The 17,851-nt window shown below is 32.6% G+C and overlaps 1 protein-coding gene across 1 annotated transcript; it reads right to left on the bottom strand.

Annotated features, from left to right (window-relative positions):
* Positions 1-10,795: 10,795 nt before the first annotated feature.
* Positions 10,796-15,968, bottom strand: LOC145122807 (pectin acetylesterase 8-like). Its single transcript, XM_079058376.1, has 13 exons — positions 15,820-15,968; positions 15,179-15,314; positions 14,972-15,054; positions 14,313-14,442; positions 14,153-14,232; positions 13,969-14,055; positions 13,418-13,542; positions 13,269-13,329; positions 13,129-13,182; positions 12,532-12,609; positions 11,768-11,873; positions 11,515-11,660; positions 10,796-11,203 (listed from the first exon to the last, which is right to left on the bottom strand). The coding sequence occupies exons 2-13, from the start codon at positions 15,300-15,302 to the stop codon at positions 11,096-11,098; spliced, it is 1,182 nt and encodes a 393-aa protein (XP_078914502.1). The 5' UTR covers positions 15,303-15,314; positions 15,820-15,968; the 3' UTR covers positions 10,796-11,095.
* Positions 15,969-17,851: the final 1,883 nt, after the last annotated feature.

The following is a 17,851-nucleotide window of genomic DNA, read 5'->3' as shown; positions in this document are numbered from 1 at the left end:
TGCTGTCATGTTTTTTTCCCCACAGACAAATATAGTAATATATACATGATAATGCATAAAGTGACATTAAGAATAAAAATTCAATATTACAAGATAATATATATTGTTTGGGAAGTCATATTGTTATAAATAATTCATCTATTATTGATGGATAGACAAAGATGAACGATTTTTATTTATGAATCATTTTTTTTTAACTATGTACTTATATTTTTATGATGCATGAATATGATGATATGTATTATAAATACGCATCAAATAAAAAAGATAATGACATAAGAATTTAAACACGTGTTCAAATTTTCTCAAGTCTTCTCTATTCTATCCATAAAGTTTTAGTTAGATTTTGTTACTTTTTTTTTAATTATAGAATTTATAAAACATTATCAGTACGAGAGCTCCAATCAAGATGATTAAACAAGTGAAAATCACATCTATCTTTAATCAATGTACGTAGTACTTAATAATAGAATATTATTATAAACCATCATAAAAGATTATAGTGTTTTACTGTGACATCCCCTAATTTCTCGGCCAGAAAAGACCGATTTAATTTATGTTTTTTAAAATAAAATCAGAGAAATCCTTTTAAAAGATGTTGTGGAATTGGTTCCCAATACAAAACATGATAAAAGTTTGTCAAAACCTTTCTTTAAGAAATATATAATTTCATTTCATATCAAAACATCGGGATGTCATGTTCCGATACAGATCAAAAGCATAAACAAGACATTATAAGTCTTTCAACAGTTATTTACAACTACTGGCCTATAATCCAAAAATCTCTCATCATCCTCCGACTATGCTCGGGGTCCACTGACCTGTAACATAAAAAGCTGAGTGGGTCAGGCTTGGGAGCCTGGTGAGCATATAGGGTTTTCAACCCACAATAATAATAAACTTATTAAGTTCATCAATCAACAATAACCCTGATTACCCGTTCCCGTTATCCTCACTTTACGTCCCTAAACACTTATCACAAGGGACCTAGCCTAAAGAATATCATCGAGATGGACACTACTGCTAAGGGGACTCCTCAGCCATACATGTCCTAAAGGCAACCATGAGGGGGATGGAGTACAGCAAATGAACACCCAAGTTTATTAACACCTACAGGTTGCGGGCCTGCCAGCGTTCCACTGGACTGTCTAGAAAAGTCTGTGGTCGTCATCCATACTCCGCTAGATGACTGGATCACTATCACATCGATGCCTCTCATCATTTTATTTCATCACACATCAACTATCTACCCATGTTTTACCCAACATATTTGTAGATAAAAATACATATACAGTTTAAAACTTGTATAAAACATCTATTCAACAGTCACCTCAATTAAACAATTAATATAATTACACATAGCACGTATTTTATAGAAAATACTTCATATCTAGGTGTAAGATGAAGGTGACTTACACTCACATGATTTACTGATAATCGGGCAGCACTTCGTTTCTTAAAACGATCGTTTCTAATAAAACCGGAAGTTTTATTGAGAAACCGGGCTCTGCGAAGGTTGGGCTTCGAAACCGAAAAGATAAATTTCTCGGGCTTCTTGGGCACTTCGGGGCGTATTTCGGGTGTTTGGTATAATACCGGGGCTTTGGGGGAAGTTGGAATGAAAGAAATATTGAAAAAGGGGCTAAAAATGACAAGTTTTCAAAGTATTACCGGGAGGTCTCGCACCCTTCTATTTATAGGGGCGAGGCTCCTGATCCAAGGGTTGAGAAGCCTCCACGCGTCAGCAGATCCGGAGCGAGGTCACGTGGGTCGCACATGCGAAGGTGCTGGTGTCTCCTCCTGATTGGACCGAGGTCTAGGTCCGAGGCTTCGGACGTGGCACTCCATGCGAAGGTCGGACACGTTTCTGATGACACACGAGATCGGACACGGGGCGATATGCGGACTGCTTCGGTTGGGCCTCCCTTCGGTCGAATCAGCAGCGAGCACGTGGCATGCATGCGAGATTCCGGGTGACGTGGCCGAAGTCCCACCATGCGAAATTCCTCGGATTTGATATTTTTTCTCGATTTTTGTGCAAAAACTTCTAAAATCCATAACTTTCGCATACGGGCTCCGTTTTTGACATTCTTTATATGCACGCGTAGGTAAAACTACGCTCTACAACTTTCGTTTAGACTTCGTCGGCTAATTTTGACTTTAATTTTTATATTATTATTTTTAACAGACCGGGACAGGAAATCCGTTAAAAATTCATAACTTCTTCATCCGACGTCCGTTTTCGTCTGTCTTTTTACTGTTGTGCTACTATTGACGAGACCTTCGATTCTCGTTTAGGTTGTATCGGCTAAAAATCACTCGATCTAAAATTTGAGTTTTTAGCTGTCTACTGCTAAGCTGAAACTTAGAAAAATCATAACTTCCTCATACGAAGTCAGATTTGGGCGTTCTTTTTATACCTACTCTCGGTTTAACGAACACTACGACTTTTGTTTAGATCACTAAGGCTAAAAAGTAGTTTATCAAAAACTCACTTTTTACGACATTCGGCACCGTGCCAGTTTTGTCGCGAAACTTCGACAGGTCATAACTTCTTCGTTATAACTCGGATTTTGGTATTCTTTATATATCCGTAATCCTTGTCACGACCACTACAACTTTCTTAATAGATATCGGCTTTATCTAATATTTATTTTTGACACTCATTTTTATTCTTAATTAATTAAACCCTAATAATTAAGCATAAAACACACAATTTTCACATAATATTCACATAATTCCTTTTCATTTCTTCAAAATGAATTACAAAGGTTAACCTAGACTATAACATCAATATTAATGCCTAGCCTAGAAACACGGGCGTTACATTTACATATAGTCAGACCTAGCAAGTTGTTTGAGCTATTAAAAAGTTTGTAATATGATGCTTTCTTTAAAGATCTCATTTCGCTAGCCAAAAGAGTTCTCTAGGCTGATGCAAAATATAACTTTTAGATTATAGTGTTACTTGATAAAAACTCGAATGTTGAGAAATCCATTTAAAAAGTGGTATTTTTAAAGTTTCTAAGATACATTATCACTCTACATTTTCTAGCAACAAATGAATAGAAAATTTCCAATTCCATCTACTTAGACACAAGTTCCAAATCGAGATGGATATGTCCTATTTCCCTCACATGCTCCATTTTAGACAGAAGATGCTCCTCGAGGCCTAACTTTTAAGTTGGTCAAATGTGTTTTCCTAATGAAAATTAAGATGGGGGGGTACCTGCACCTGATCCCACATCAGTTGGGTAAGAGAACTAAGCATTCCTTATAAGGGGTGTTGATACATTATATGACACAACGCGTTTTAAAAACGTGAAGGCAACAAATCCTATACGAACTCTGCAGTTAAGCGTGCATGGGCGAGAACAATTTAGGGATGGGTGACCCCTGGTAAGTTTTCACTCCGGGAGCCGAAAGCGGACAATATTGTGATACGTGCAAGAGGATGATGTTACAAATGGTATTATAGCTAGGGCACGGGTCGATGTGTTCGACGGGGACGTTGAACCCTATAATGGGGGGGGGTGAAGGTGGGTTGCACCTGATCCCACATCGGATAGGAAGGAGAACTAAACACTCCTTATAAGGGGTGTGAAAACCTTCTCTATCACAACGCGTTTTAAAGTCGTGAGGGCATAAGATCCTATAAGAACTCTGCAGTTAAGCGTGCTCGGACGAGAAAAATTCAGAGATGGGTGACCCTCTAGGAAGTTTTCATGTCATGAGCCCAAAGAAGACAACATTGTGATACGTGCTAGAGGGGGATGTTACAGTTGATCATATCAACAGAACAAAAATTATTCTTGCAGATTTTCAGCCAGACCAAAAAAGTACAGAATACAATGACCACACGAAGACTCAACTCAATTACATAACCCATATGGTCTGAATGGTTTCATGTGTCCTTAAATCCTCTAATTATAGAACATCCTCTTACTTTCTCCCTCCATATCCTATCTAGATGCTTTTCTTTCTTAAAGAAATCAACAAACTCATTGGAGAATTTACACTCAAATAATGCTCTTCTCTAAAATACAAGGCACTTCTATCTATCCTCCTATGAAACCATGACATGTTCATGAAAGGCCTTAGGGCCCCTTGAATATTGCTAAATGTTTCCCATATCCATGACTTCTCCATGCTCTTAAAAAAAGCTTTCACCTTCTTCTAGTATCTCTATGAGAACTACACCATCCTTGTATCGTTCAACTTCATGAAACTTTTCCTATGTCTTCCATTATGAGTTTAGTAACACACTGACAACTAAGAATATGTTCACCCTTCTCCCATGGTTCCCCCATGTTCACTAATAGAAAGACATGTGTTCATACGTCAAAAGAACATATATGGGAATTATGTTATGACACATTATCACTTACCTAACAACATCAACGGTTTATAAATCATAACCACATGTTTACCATTCACCCATTTCCTTTATTCATATGGCCCGACATCAATCCACTAAAAGAGATAAACATAGTCATTCATACTGAAATATACTTAAGACTATGCAATTCGTTGGAAAAATGCTACAAATGTTGAGTTTAGGTCGATACCAATCCAAATAATGCATGAAATGGTTGTCTAGTCTGATGACCACCTGGTCTCCTCAAATTGGATCGAAGCTCTTAACCGGTAGATGATGACTCGCCACTTTACATTGAAACTTCTCAAACAATGACTTGTTGGGGTTTTATTTAAAAATCGTTTAATTATAGTGACAAATTCAACATAATTAGCAACATAAGCATTTTTATATTTGAATAAAGTAAAACCATTTTACCCACAAATGATCATTTTGCAAAGCTTAGAAATATTTAACCAACCATAGAAAAGGAAAAATGATTACAACCTTTGAAGTCTTTGGTTCCTTTTAGCAATTAGGAAGTTGATGAAGATGGAAACAAGCACCAAAGTAGAAGCTCTCTAGAGATATCCAGAAACAATTTGCCAACTTGATAAGATGTTAGTCATCTTCTTGTAGTAACAAAACTCTTAAGCCATTAAGAACAAAAAAGGCTTTTGTTCTAAAGGAGAGTTCAAGTAAAGTATCAAGGCTTCTTCATATGATCTTAACCACTTAAGAAACTAGAGAGAAGGAGAGAGTAGAGAAGAAAATTCGGATTTTTCAACTAAAAAGAAAGGAAGATGAAAACTAGCTTTTATCTTTCTTACGTTAAGTCTTTGTCCATTAGATCTTAATCCGTTAAGATCATCATACCTCTACAAGGCTATATTTTATTTATGCTTTAACCCATGCCTTCCTAAGACATGTTCCCTTGAATATAATAAGATAAAAACCATCTCTTATCCACCCATGAACCTACGCTTTTAAGAAAAAGAATGGAAGGATTTTCTAAAAAATCTTCCAATATTTTTTAACTTATAAAATCTTATTTATTTAGCTAAAAAACTAAAGTCTTACTAGTCTAAAAAGATGTACATGATTTAATAAACCATACCTTATGATATTGGTCGTCTCATGTTGGTCGTATCTCAAATAAATATAGTTGATCAGACTATATTTATCCCAAATATGATTACATAACTGCCCAGGTTTGACTGTAGTGGTCAACATCTAAATACTTTTTTTTTGTTATTATTATGATACGGTTCTAGCAAGTATGTATACTTTTATAAAATACTTATATCTTTAAAGTATACTTTTAGTCAGAGTGTTTTTAGTCTCATTGTATTTATAGTTGTATATCTTGTATGGTTAGATATACTAGTTCACTATAAACAATGCTCTGATACCAATCTGTCACACCCCCGAACCGGGACGGCGGAAACGTCCGGGGGCGGTTGACGTCATTGTACAATATCATAACAATTGAATATGAATGAAACATAGCAACCAAACATCATACATTGGAAATACACACTTACATAGTTTACATATTGAACTTGTTCATCAGTTACACAAAAGTAAGTAAAGTAAAATTTCTTGAAGTCGCACCACTTGATCTCATAGTCGAGCTTATTACCTACTACTGGTCCCTGAGAATACAAGTCGTTTTGAAAAAGCGCCAACTAAAAAGTTTGTGAGTTCATAAGCATTTTTGTATAAAATGGTTTTGTACTTGTTTAGAGTAGTTCTCATAGTGTTTTCAGAAAATCTGATATTTCTATAAAATAATTTGTAAGTCTCGTTCTAAAACTGTAAATATATGCATGCCTGTCCTATATTATCTTTTGTTTGCAAAAGTGAAGCGAATATTCCCAGAAAATCCGATATTTTCTAAAAAGAAATGGTTTGAAATGTTTGTGTTCGATCTTGTATTAATGCATGTGTGTTATTGTTTACTAGAATGAAAAAAGAGAATGAAGAGAATGTAAAGAGAATGCAAAGAGAATATAAAGAGAATGCCCCCAGACAACCCGATGTTGTCTGTGAAAGAGAATGATGGTAAAACAACCCCCGAGGTTGAGTACCGGCGCGAGTAAGTTACCGAGTAATCCAAAGAGAAAAGAGAATGATTTCCCCGTAAATTTTATAACGTTAATTCCTCTAAAAGTGAGTCGTTACAACCATACTAGATAATGACAATTTCGCCTGTCATGGCGTTGTTGGACGCCGACGGAATAGAATAAGGTTTTTGTCACCCTAGACTAGCCTAGTCTAACTGTAGCGAACAACTCAGGTGTGGGGTGTCACCCCCGTATAGATCTATACACAAACCCCGATCTCCCTCCAAGAGACTCTGGTTATAACTACAGGCTACGATCGTACACTCAATAGGTGTCAACCGACACGTCTCACTAGATCCTTAATCGAATTTACGTGAAAAGAGAAAGAAAAACATATAAGGTATATTCCAGGCCCAATAAACATGTAAGTGGATAACTAAGGCCTACTACACGTGTATATTATTTCCAGGCTCAAAAGGAATGAGAATGTATATCCCGGGGCCAATATACATGTAAAAGGACAACTAAGGCCCACTAAACATGTAAAAGGACACTAAGGCCCACTAAACATGCAAAAGGACACCTAGGCCCACTAAGCATGTAAAAGGACACTAAGGCCCACTAAACACGTAAAAGGACATTAAGGTCCACTAAACATGCAAAAGGACACTAAGGCCCACTAAGCATGTAAAAGGACGCTAAAGCCCACTAAACATGTATATTATATCCAGGCCCAATAAGGATGTATATATATATATATATATATATATATATATATATATATATATATATATATAAAGTACATATAAGTTAACATGTCTAGATGTTTTAAAAGTATATATAAGTTATACAAACTTGCATCTAACACATGTATAAGAGCTTTTAACCTGATAAAAATAATTTCTGGTTTTTGACCTTTCTGTCCCTGTTTTTAGAAAAGTTATAGAAAAATCATCGTAAGTCGAAATTTGGATCCGTAAACTCCAAGAGTTTGGAAAATGAGTCTACTTTGTTCATAATTTTTATTATAATTTTTAATGGCCTCAAACCAGTGTGAAAATGTTCATCTTCACAGACTGGTCCAAAATCATTCCGGAAATGATAGGCAGTTTTGTAAAAATCGCCAAAAATTGTAGAAAAATCGTATGAACTCGTGAGAGTGGTCATTTTAAAGGTATAAACCTGAACTTTTTGCATGTAAAACAGTTTTGAAAAATATTATATTTAAGGTGGTCAAAACAGTCTGTAATTTGACCAAATTGTTTTTGTTAAAAGCTGATTTTTGAGTTTAGGTTATACATGTTTGAACACAACACTTATTTTTGCTATTTTGAGTGTATAATCCCAGATCTACAAGTTTATATGTAATATATATGACAACACATACTTTTCTCATGGTTTTTGTGAAGATCTAAGTGATAAACTTCATGTTCAAGTAAAGATCTAAAAGTTATACGCATAACACAATGGTACATGCAAATATCCAACGGTTAAACGAGAGTTGACTTGTATCCTCCCCCCGAAAACATGAAAAATACGAAAGATATGGGGGTATGAAGCTCACCTTGGGGTTTTTGAGATGTAGATGAAGAAGAAGATGAAACTTTGAACCTAGCTTGAGTTTTTGGTGAGATCTCGAAAATATGGTGGTTCTAAGAGTTTAACACACAACAAAAGTGTGTAAATGGGATGTTTTCAACATAAATATGAAGCAAAACACTTGAGTTTAGCATAGAACTTACCAAGCAAGCCTAGAACCCGATTTTGATGATGATGAACTTGAAATTTTTGAAGAGAAGAAGGATTGTTCTTGAGAGTAATGTGTAGAATTTGAAGTTGTGAAGTGTGTGTATTGTGTGTGTTGTAGCCGAGAATAAAAGAAGAGAGGGGGAAATAAGAAGAGTTGACTTCTCTTTACTTGGGACTAGCATAGTTGTTTGGGGGATAAAAGCCTTGGGTGTATGTTGGATTATAAAGTGGTGGCACCCTTATTATCCACCCTTTTTTTTTTCTTTTTTTGTTCAAGTCATAGCCGATTCATAAGATCTTCGGCCCAAAGGGTGGCCCAAAATAGTGGTGTTCGGTTTCGACTTAGCCCAATAGGAGTTTTTCGGCTCAAAATAATGTTTAATAAAAGTTTTCGGCCCATTAGGGCCTAATGAGAGGTTATCGGCCCAATAGGGCCCAATAAGGAAATATTGGTCCAATAAAGGTTTTGGGTCGAAAATTCTTGGGCTAAGGCCCAAAAATGATTGAATTTGGCTTATTGGATCGAGTTTTGGGATTATACAAGGAGATTATATTGTTCAGGAATTCACATCTTAACCTAATTTTGCCAGTTGTGACAATTTCCAATTTCATCTACTTAGACACATGTTCCAAATTGAGATGGATATGTCCTATTTCCCTCAGATGCCCCACTTTAGACAAAAGATGCTCCTGGAGGCCTAACTTATAAGGTTGTCAAATGTGGAAATTTATGGTTAATCATATCAATAAAGCGAAAATTATTCTTGTAGATTTTCAACAAGACGACAAGAGTATAGAATACAATGACTCCACGAAGACTCAACTCAATGACATAACCCACATGGTTCAAATGGTTTCATGTTCCCTTAAATCCTCTAATCATGGAACCTCCTCCCACTTTGTCCATCCATATCCTATCTAGATGCTTTACTTTCTTAAAGAAGTCAACAAACTCATTGGAGAATTTACGCTCAAATAGTGCTCTTCTCTAAACTATAAGGAACTTTTATACATCCTCCTATGAAGCCATGACATGTTCAAGAACGGCCTTAGGCCCACCTGAATAGTGCTAAATGTTTCCCATATCCATGACTTCTTCATGATCCTTAAAGAAGCTCCTACCTTGTTCTAGTATCTCTATGAGAATCACACCATCCTTTTACTGTTCAACTTTGTGAAACTTCTCTCATATGTCTTCCATTATGACTTCAATAACAAACCAAGAACTAAGAATATGTTCACCCTTCCCCCATGGTTCCCCCATGCTCACCAATAGTCAAGACATGTGTCTATATGAACATATATGGGAATTATGTTCTGACGCATTATCACTTACCTAACAACATCAAAAGTTTATAAATCATAACTGCATGTTTACCATTCACCCATTTCCCTCATTCATATGGCCCAACATCAATCCATTAAAAGAGATCAACATAGTCATTCATACTGAAATATACTTAAAGACTACACAATTCGTTGGAAAAATGCTACAAAGGTTGAGTTTAGATCAATACCAATCCAAATAATGCATGAAATGGTTGTATAGTCTGATGACCATCCGGTCTCCTCAAATCGGATCGAAGCTCTTAACTGATAGATGATAACTCATCACCTTACACTGAAACTTCTTAAGAAAAAAAATGACTCGCCATACAATGAATACCTCAATGACTCCAAATTCGATCCATACTAAGATGATTCGTTCCTTCCGGATATTTCACCAAAAGTAAATAATGCAAAAGCATGCACCGACTTTTGTAATTATACTATATATGGAAACAAAAGTTTTTATAAATAATATACTTTTATGTTTTCATACTTTGGCCACACATGTTTCTTATTTTATACTTGACCATAAAATTCATTTTTTTTTGATATATTTGGTCCCTAGACTATAGTTTTGTGGTTTCATACTTTAGCAACAAAACTTTCTTATTTTAGACTTTGACCACAAAAGTTTCTTTTGTTGGTATATTTCACCCCTACACATTCTTTTGTTGGCACCTTCCACCATACTTTGTAGAATGCTACTTTTGACCACTTTACTATATAAAATATCACGTTTATCCCCTCAAATTTGAACATCAATATTTTCCACCTCTTGAACTTTCTTATATTGACATGTTGATAAGTTTGGTTTCCCCACAAAACAAAACATAACAGACTAAGCAAAATCTGGTTTGTGTTCCCCACGGAGTGGGGACTGAGCAATTTCTAGTTATATTTAGTTATGATTTATATTATTACGACGTCGATGCTTATGTCATATTTATTATTAGTGTGCCAACTTATATTGAAAATAGTATGTGATTATTGAAAAAGAATCCTTTCCTTCACACGTACGAAAGGAAGTTCTCATTTCATCCGAGTATTGAACTTTTTCAATACAATACTCTCTTATCTATCACCACTCAAGTTCTTCAAGTTCTTAAATTTATAAAATCACTCAAGTGCTCTTAAAGCTCAAATCAACTATTATTATACACTAGTTCAAATTTATCAACTCACTTGTAATGCTTTTACAAAAAACACACTAATTTAATGAATATAATTTGTTTTCTTGAAATTAAATTACATGAAGCTCAAACTTGACAGAAAATACATTTAGACCATACAAAAATAAATTATAACCACATTTTTATTGATTTGTAATCATCCAAAAGATCCATAATAACAAAGGAACACACCAAGAGCAGAAATTGGTGATCTTCCCATATATCATAAACTTATAACTTTTCAAATTTTGTATTTTGTATAATTAATTATAGTTGATATTTGGCACTTAACCTTTCAATATAAGCAGCACCAACACAAAACCCGCATCAAAGAATGTGTACGGAAACATATCTTATACTGAATTTATATTAAATTTAATTTCCAGGGGCATTCTTGTAAATAAACAATGTGATGATGTCAGCTTCTACTCGAACACACGATTGTGGCAAGTTTTATCACATGGGTATGCACAATCTATCTTTTGAAATGAGTTCCTCTCATAGTACCAATCTCCAACCGCTTTTGCAATCGTCTGAAAAAAAAAAAAAAAATAATTCGCAACAAATCATTAGTCTAAGTTTGAAATTTTCTCAACACAGTCCTTAAGTTTGCATTTCATTGCAGATATGGTCCCCATACTTTAATCAAAATCACAATTTTAGTCCAAAACTTTGAAGTCATTAAGAACCATATCCGCAACAAAATGCAAACTTAAGGACAACACTAGCCACTAGGACAATTTCAAAATTTGGACTGAGCTTGGGATTTTTAGGTAAAGTACAAGGACCATATTTGTAAATTTGTCTATTTTCTAATCATTTATTAAAGAGAAAATGACATTACCGTGTTACCCAACAATGGTGAGTCGTTTCTCAACCATGTTTCTTGAATTCCTGTTTGGCAATGAGAATAGCAAGAGTTGATGAACATTCCTCTAGAAGGAGAGTTGCCAAATCCATTTAGAGCTTTTAAGAATTCCAGTCTGTATCCTAACAAATTTAACAAAAAACGTGTAAATTTTTTTTTGTAAACAGTATTAGACTGAAACTGATGTCAATGGAACAAACACAGTCTGAATGAATGACAGTAGTGAAACCTTGAAGGACATTAAGCTGAGCGGATGAACATTTTGTTATGTCAAGTTTGCATTCGCGCCATGTGCCTTTGCGATCAGCCACTCCGGGAGCTAAAATATTCTTCACCTGTAAATTTATCATTCACAATTAAATTAAAAGAAAAAAAAGACTAAATGCAAGAAATAACTATGTACTATTTTAATGTTTTTATAATAACATTGTGCATTCACTATTTTTAAATTATTTTTTATTAGGTCACTTTAATTTGAAAAATAAACCTAATTATAGCAAAAAGGTTATAACTTGTTACCTTTTAAAGCGGGTAGCAAAAAAGTAACCTTAGCTACCCAAATTTTGCTTTATTTGCTATATTTTCCAAAATATAGTGTCCTAATAAAAATGTATATTTTCCAAACCTTTTTGCTATATTTTAGCATTTACCTTTTTGCTATATTCTCCAAAGGTCGAAGGTTACTTTTTGCTATATTTTCCATAGTGTCCTAATAAAAATGTATATTTTCCAAACCTTTTTGCTATATTTTAGCATTTACCTTTTTGCTTTATTTTCCAAAGGTTGAAGGTTACTTTTTGCTATATTTTCCAAAATAAAGTGTCCTAACAAAAATATATATTTTCCAAAATACAATTTCCAAAATATATACCTAGTTATTTTTTATTAGGCCACTCTATTTGAAAGTACAACATTGTTATAAGTAGAAACAAAAGTAAAATGGTATACTAAAAATTGAAATTTTCATTAGTGATGATGCTATGGTTGCCTAACCTGCCATGAATCATATGCTGCATTTATCAAAAAAATGGGTGTTTTGATGAATTGCACCATGTTTTGTGGGAAAAAACACTGCAAAAAAAAAAAAAAACAAGAGAAATGTTACATTTTTGATAGAGAAAAAGGCAAAAATTCAAAGGAGTTATATATAAAAATAGGGAAATCTTTGGAAAAGTCATAACATTTCACCCTAATTTACGAGAAAGTCCCAAACTAAAATTGGTTTACGAAAAAGTCCCGATTACCGGAAAAAATGACGATTTGACCATTTTTTTTCCGGTTTATCGGTTTCAATACTTACCCGGTTCAATTAAAGTCCCATTATTTTACCAAAATTTTCATTAAAGTCCCATTATTTTACCATAATTTGGGACTTATTCGTAAATTATGGTAAAATAATGGGACTTTATTAAAACCCGATAATTAATGAAACCGGTAAATCGGGAAAATAGGGCCAAATCGTCGTTTTTACCGGTAATTGGGACTTTTTCATAAACAAATTTTAGTTTGGGACTTTTTCGTAAATTAGAGTATAATATTGAGACTTTTCCGGAGATTTCACTATCAAAATATATGCTTTGTAAGTCTTACCAAACCAGGACTCATTTTCGCAAGGCAAGCTGGAGACAAAACTTTAGCAGATCCCTAAACAAACAAATCAAATTCAATAATCAAAAATTTTTATGACATTTTTTAGAGTGGAAAATAGGGGATTTAAATTTTGAAAGTACATGTGTTCTAACGACGTCAGCGTAGAAGCCTTCGATGTGACTTTGCCCTATAATCGTCTTCCTGTTGATGAATCAAAAACGTGAAATCAATACATCGAAAACAAAGGGGAAACGCGAAGTAAACATTGGATATTAAAGTGGAAGCTTACGCATTGATGAAAAATCCGGCATCGGAAAGGCATTTCACTTTAGTCGTCGCCGGTAATTGTGATCGGAAATTATCGCACTGCAATATCGAAGTCAATCCACCGGCTGAACACCCCGCTAGAATCGCCTACAACATGATTTGTTTTTTTTTTTTTTAAATTAGTTATATGTGAACCGGATATGAGCAACCAGACCGGGCTTATTATAGTTTCTCGGACCGGGTTTTGTTCTAGGCTAAATAAAAGCAATGAATAGAAAATGTAGTATCATTTTTTTTTAATTGTAACTTTATTTATAGCATCCATCTTCCATTTTTTTAATAAAATTTATCTAACTATAGAAAAAGATGTTTTGTATCTAGATGATGTTATAAATTTGATAAAATAAACAAATATACGAAGTTATTTTGTTATTTCTTTCGTTTAATCTGTTTCAAGAGGAAACTTGGACTTGATTTTTTTTTGGTCTGGTTCAAAACACCGGTTTGAATCAAACCATGTTCATCTTTAATGTGAAAAGGGAATAAAAGGTCAACATCAAAATATGAGTGTACATTTTTAGCGTTCTTCATCCCTTTTGCTAACAAATCGTCAACAACTGCACGAAAAATCCTCGCTCCTCTATAGTAAAGCTTGGTATTCTGAAAAAAAAAAATAGAATACATTACTAAAAAAAAAAAAAAAAAAAAAAAAAAGCACAAAAAATCCACAAGATTTGTTATGAATTTGTTGACTTACAGGATCGACTGCTTCCACATCACCGGTAAAGGAAGCTCCATCACAATAACGGACTTTGATCCTATTCCAATCGTAAAAGTCTAAAAAAGAAAGTAGAATGTATTAGTATAAATCACTAGTTGTATTTTTATTTATTAAAAATGATAAATAAAAGGTATACCAGGGTTATATTTGGCCTTGTTGTGAAACATGCCCGAAAACGTCTCTGTTGTCAACATTTTCTTTGAGGAACCTAATCGAGTATCTCTACGGGTAAGGCAATTTGTGGCATTGTTGCACCATCCTCCCCCCTAATATTAATGTGAAAAACGAACCTTCATGAGAAATTTTCACTAAGAAACTCTATAATTATTAACTTTAATTAATTAGTTATACATAAAAGGTTAATTGACTCGTATAGCAACCAACTATCTGGTTATTTGGTAACCGAGACTTCGAATACATAAAAGGTTAATTGAGTATAGCACATGTTGTTCATTAACATAAAAATTGTAAGTATAGTCACATATTTAGCATAAAAATATTAGTGCAATGACCAATATAGTGACATATGATACGTAAAAATGTTAGTGTCAATACCTAATTATTATTTAGTGACATATTTAACATCAATATTGCAACTATGTATGCTAGTTGCTAACTATAGACACACACATCACATAAAACATCATAAGATGATTGGTTGCTATATCAATTAATTAATACATCATAAACTATATGGATTGTTATATATCAAAAAACTTAAGCTGATTATACATAAGTTTACATATATAGCGAATTTGACAAATTAACTTGAAGTGATGATTATCAGGAACCAACCTCGAAGAAAACCAACCAATTGTCGATTCCTGCACCGAATCCTTTATCGATATGATACGCGGGTGCACTACCATCCAAACAAACTAGAAACAACAATAAATTTCGGGTTAAAAACCAAAAAAAAATGTAACAAATTAAATTAAAATAACCAATTTAGCTTAAATAATTCAATTTAAGTTCATAAAGGAAAGAAGAAAGCTTGTTTACCAGCTCCTTTAGCAACAGCACTATTAAGAAAAGTGAGTCCAACGTCATAAGCTTCTGTGCATAACAAGCTTAATGAGCAAACCAAGATTATACATAGCCATCGATCTCCTCTTTCGCTCATCATGCCTTAAATTACCTAAAGATTTCACAACCAAATATTATATAAACTTAATCCAAAATTTCTATAGTTTTTGCGAACAAACAAGTCTTTTTCAAGAAATGAGATACACATACACCCACTATTATTTAATGCTAGAGTTGACTTTTGTGGTCATATGCAAGTCATTTTTTAACCCCAAATTCAAAAGAATAACACATGTTTTACTTGTTATTTTGTAGAGTCTAAGAGTCTCGTGGCTTAAAACTAGATCAAATTCACAGCTCTATTGAGTTCATAGTCAACTTATTATCCACATCTTTGACCACAAAAGTAAAAAAAACAACCACACACTTGAACTCTTTCACACACATACACCATAGATGATAGATGATTATCTATCTTAAATAAACTTCATTTCTTGAAATCTAGAACATGGTTCAAGTTCTCAGGAAACGATGCTTCGTATTTTGAAGTGAAATCAGATATAGGAGAGTCTATACATGAAGAAATTTTGAATTTACATGAAGAATTTTATTCATACCTGAATGGAGAACAGTTATATTAGATCTCTTGATCGTATATATGACACCGGATTGAAAATTTGTCGGAGAGATTTCAGTGACGAGTGATGAGGTTTCGAGTGATAGCCGCTTGCCTTTATAGTACTGCCTACTGACAAGAAGATAAAACAAGTGTTTGCGTTTCCGGTGTATTTACAAAAAAGTACAGATAATACTACGTATAAATCATAACATATATATACGTTAAAAAAGAATAATACAAATAAAATATATTTTTATTATTTTTACCAAGCAAGTTACATATACATCTTTATATTTTGATCATTTTGATTATTATATTTCAGTTTCACCAATTAAAATCATCAAAGTTTTTACATTTTTTTTATAATTTAACCACTTTGATCTATTATGGCTAGATAGCTTACTATAGTCAGAGTAGAAAATATTATTAAAGTTTACCGACTATAGTGAAAATTTTAGCATTAAATTTTTGACAATAAATATTCGAATAAAGCTATTAAATTTGATAACATTATATATTTATATAATGACCATTATAACATGATATAACAAATATTACATGTTGAAATTATCGACATAAAAGTAAATTGTCAAATCTCAATAACTTTCATTAACCAAAAATATAATATAATGATTAAACCATAAAATAATATAAAATTTTATTGCATATATCATTATTATCATTATTAAATTAAAACATAACTACATGTGTATATCGATCAATAAAAGATTATCTGACTGAATAAATGATTAAAACCATGTAGTTGCAATTAACATGTATTAGTATTACATAAAGAAATCATAAATCATATTCGTTGACGGATTAAAGATTTTGTCAAACAATTAGAAATTATCAACGTTGATCATCTTTTCTTAAAATAGTGAAATCTACCAAAACGGTTCTCATGTTTTTGAAAAAAAAACAACAATATTTTAATATTTTTTTAACAAAAATAAGATATTAAAAGATACTTTCTATTATTTTATTAATTTATATAATTTATTTTTAACAAAATTAAATTTAAAATAAATTTATTCTTTTATGTTATACTTTTCTATATAATGTAACAAAATAATTATTTTAAACGTTACCAGACTGTTTAGGTATCATAAATTATATAGTTACTAAAACTATTATATCAATTATCAAATAATAATAATAATAATAATAATAGTAAAAGCTGTTAGGTGAGTGATAAAATAGTTTAAAAAAATTTATTTGCATGGGAAAGTAAAGTTAATAAAAGGAGAACCATTTGGCATCGTAAAGTGGGAGGGAACGTGGAAACATCGTTCTCACGCGTTATCAGCAGGCACCGACAGCGACAAGGATTCGCAAACCATCGTTTAATAAAGTCAAATTATTATCAAAAACAATCAATCACGTACAGCTGGATCCCATCTTCATTAATACCAACCAACCACATCTTGCAAACGGCCCATTTTGCAAATACATGCAACGGATATGTTTTTTATTATTTTATTTGCTTTTAAGATACAAAATTACATTTTTTTTAATAACTTACCAAAATAATATTTTTGTTTTTTTTATATTTAAATAATTTTTTTATATATTTTAACTATTTAATTTGTTATATGTGTTCACATATTACCATAGTAATCGGCTATATCCGGTGACAATGATAATATGTGAATACAAACAAATTAAATTGTCAAATGTATACAAAAAAAGATGATTGCCTAAATGTGAACAAAACCAAAAGTTAATTATCCTGATAAGTTATTTTCCCTATTTTTAATAACGATTTTATTTTTCATATTTATTTGTATTATTATTTTTTTCAAATGTTATTTTTAAAATATCTGTAATGTCCTAGATATTGATCAAGTCTAAACTTTATTTTTTAATTAATAAATATGTTTTTGTTTTGTGAAATACTTTATATAGCTTCTTATATTTTTTTTCTTTTGTTTTTAAGCATATACAATATTTTTAAAGTAAATAGTATTTAACAATAAAATTAGATATGTAACAAGACTGGATGATTTAAAAAAAAATAAAAAGAAAAT

The sequence above is a fragment of the Lactuca virosa genome, chromosome 6 (genome assembly GCF_052849685.1).
Source record: "Lactuca virosa cultivar CGN04683 chromosome 6, Lactuca_virosa_CGN04683_v6, whole genome shotgun sequence".
Taxonomy (NCBI): domain Eukaryota; kingdom Viridiplantae; phylum Streptophyta; class Magnoliopsida; order Asterales; family Asteraceae; genus Lactuca; species Lactuca virosa.
This window is presented reverse-complemented; position numbering and strand designations above follow the sequence as displayed.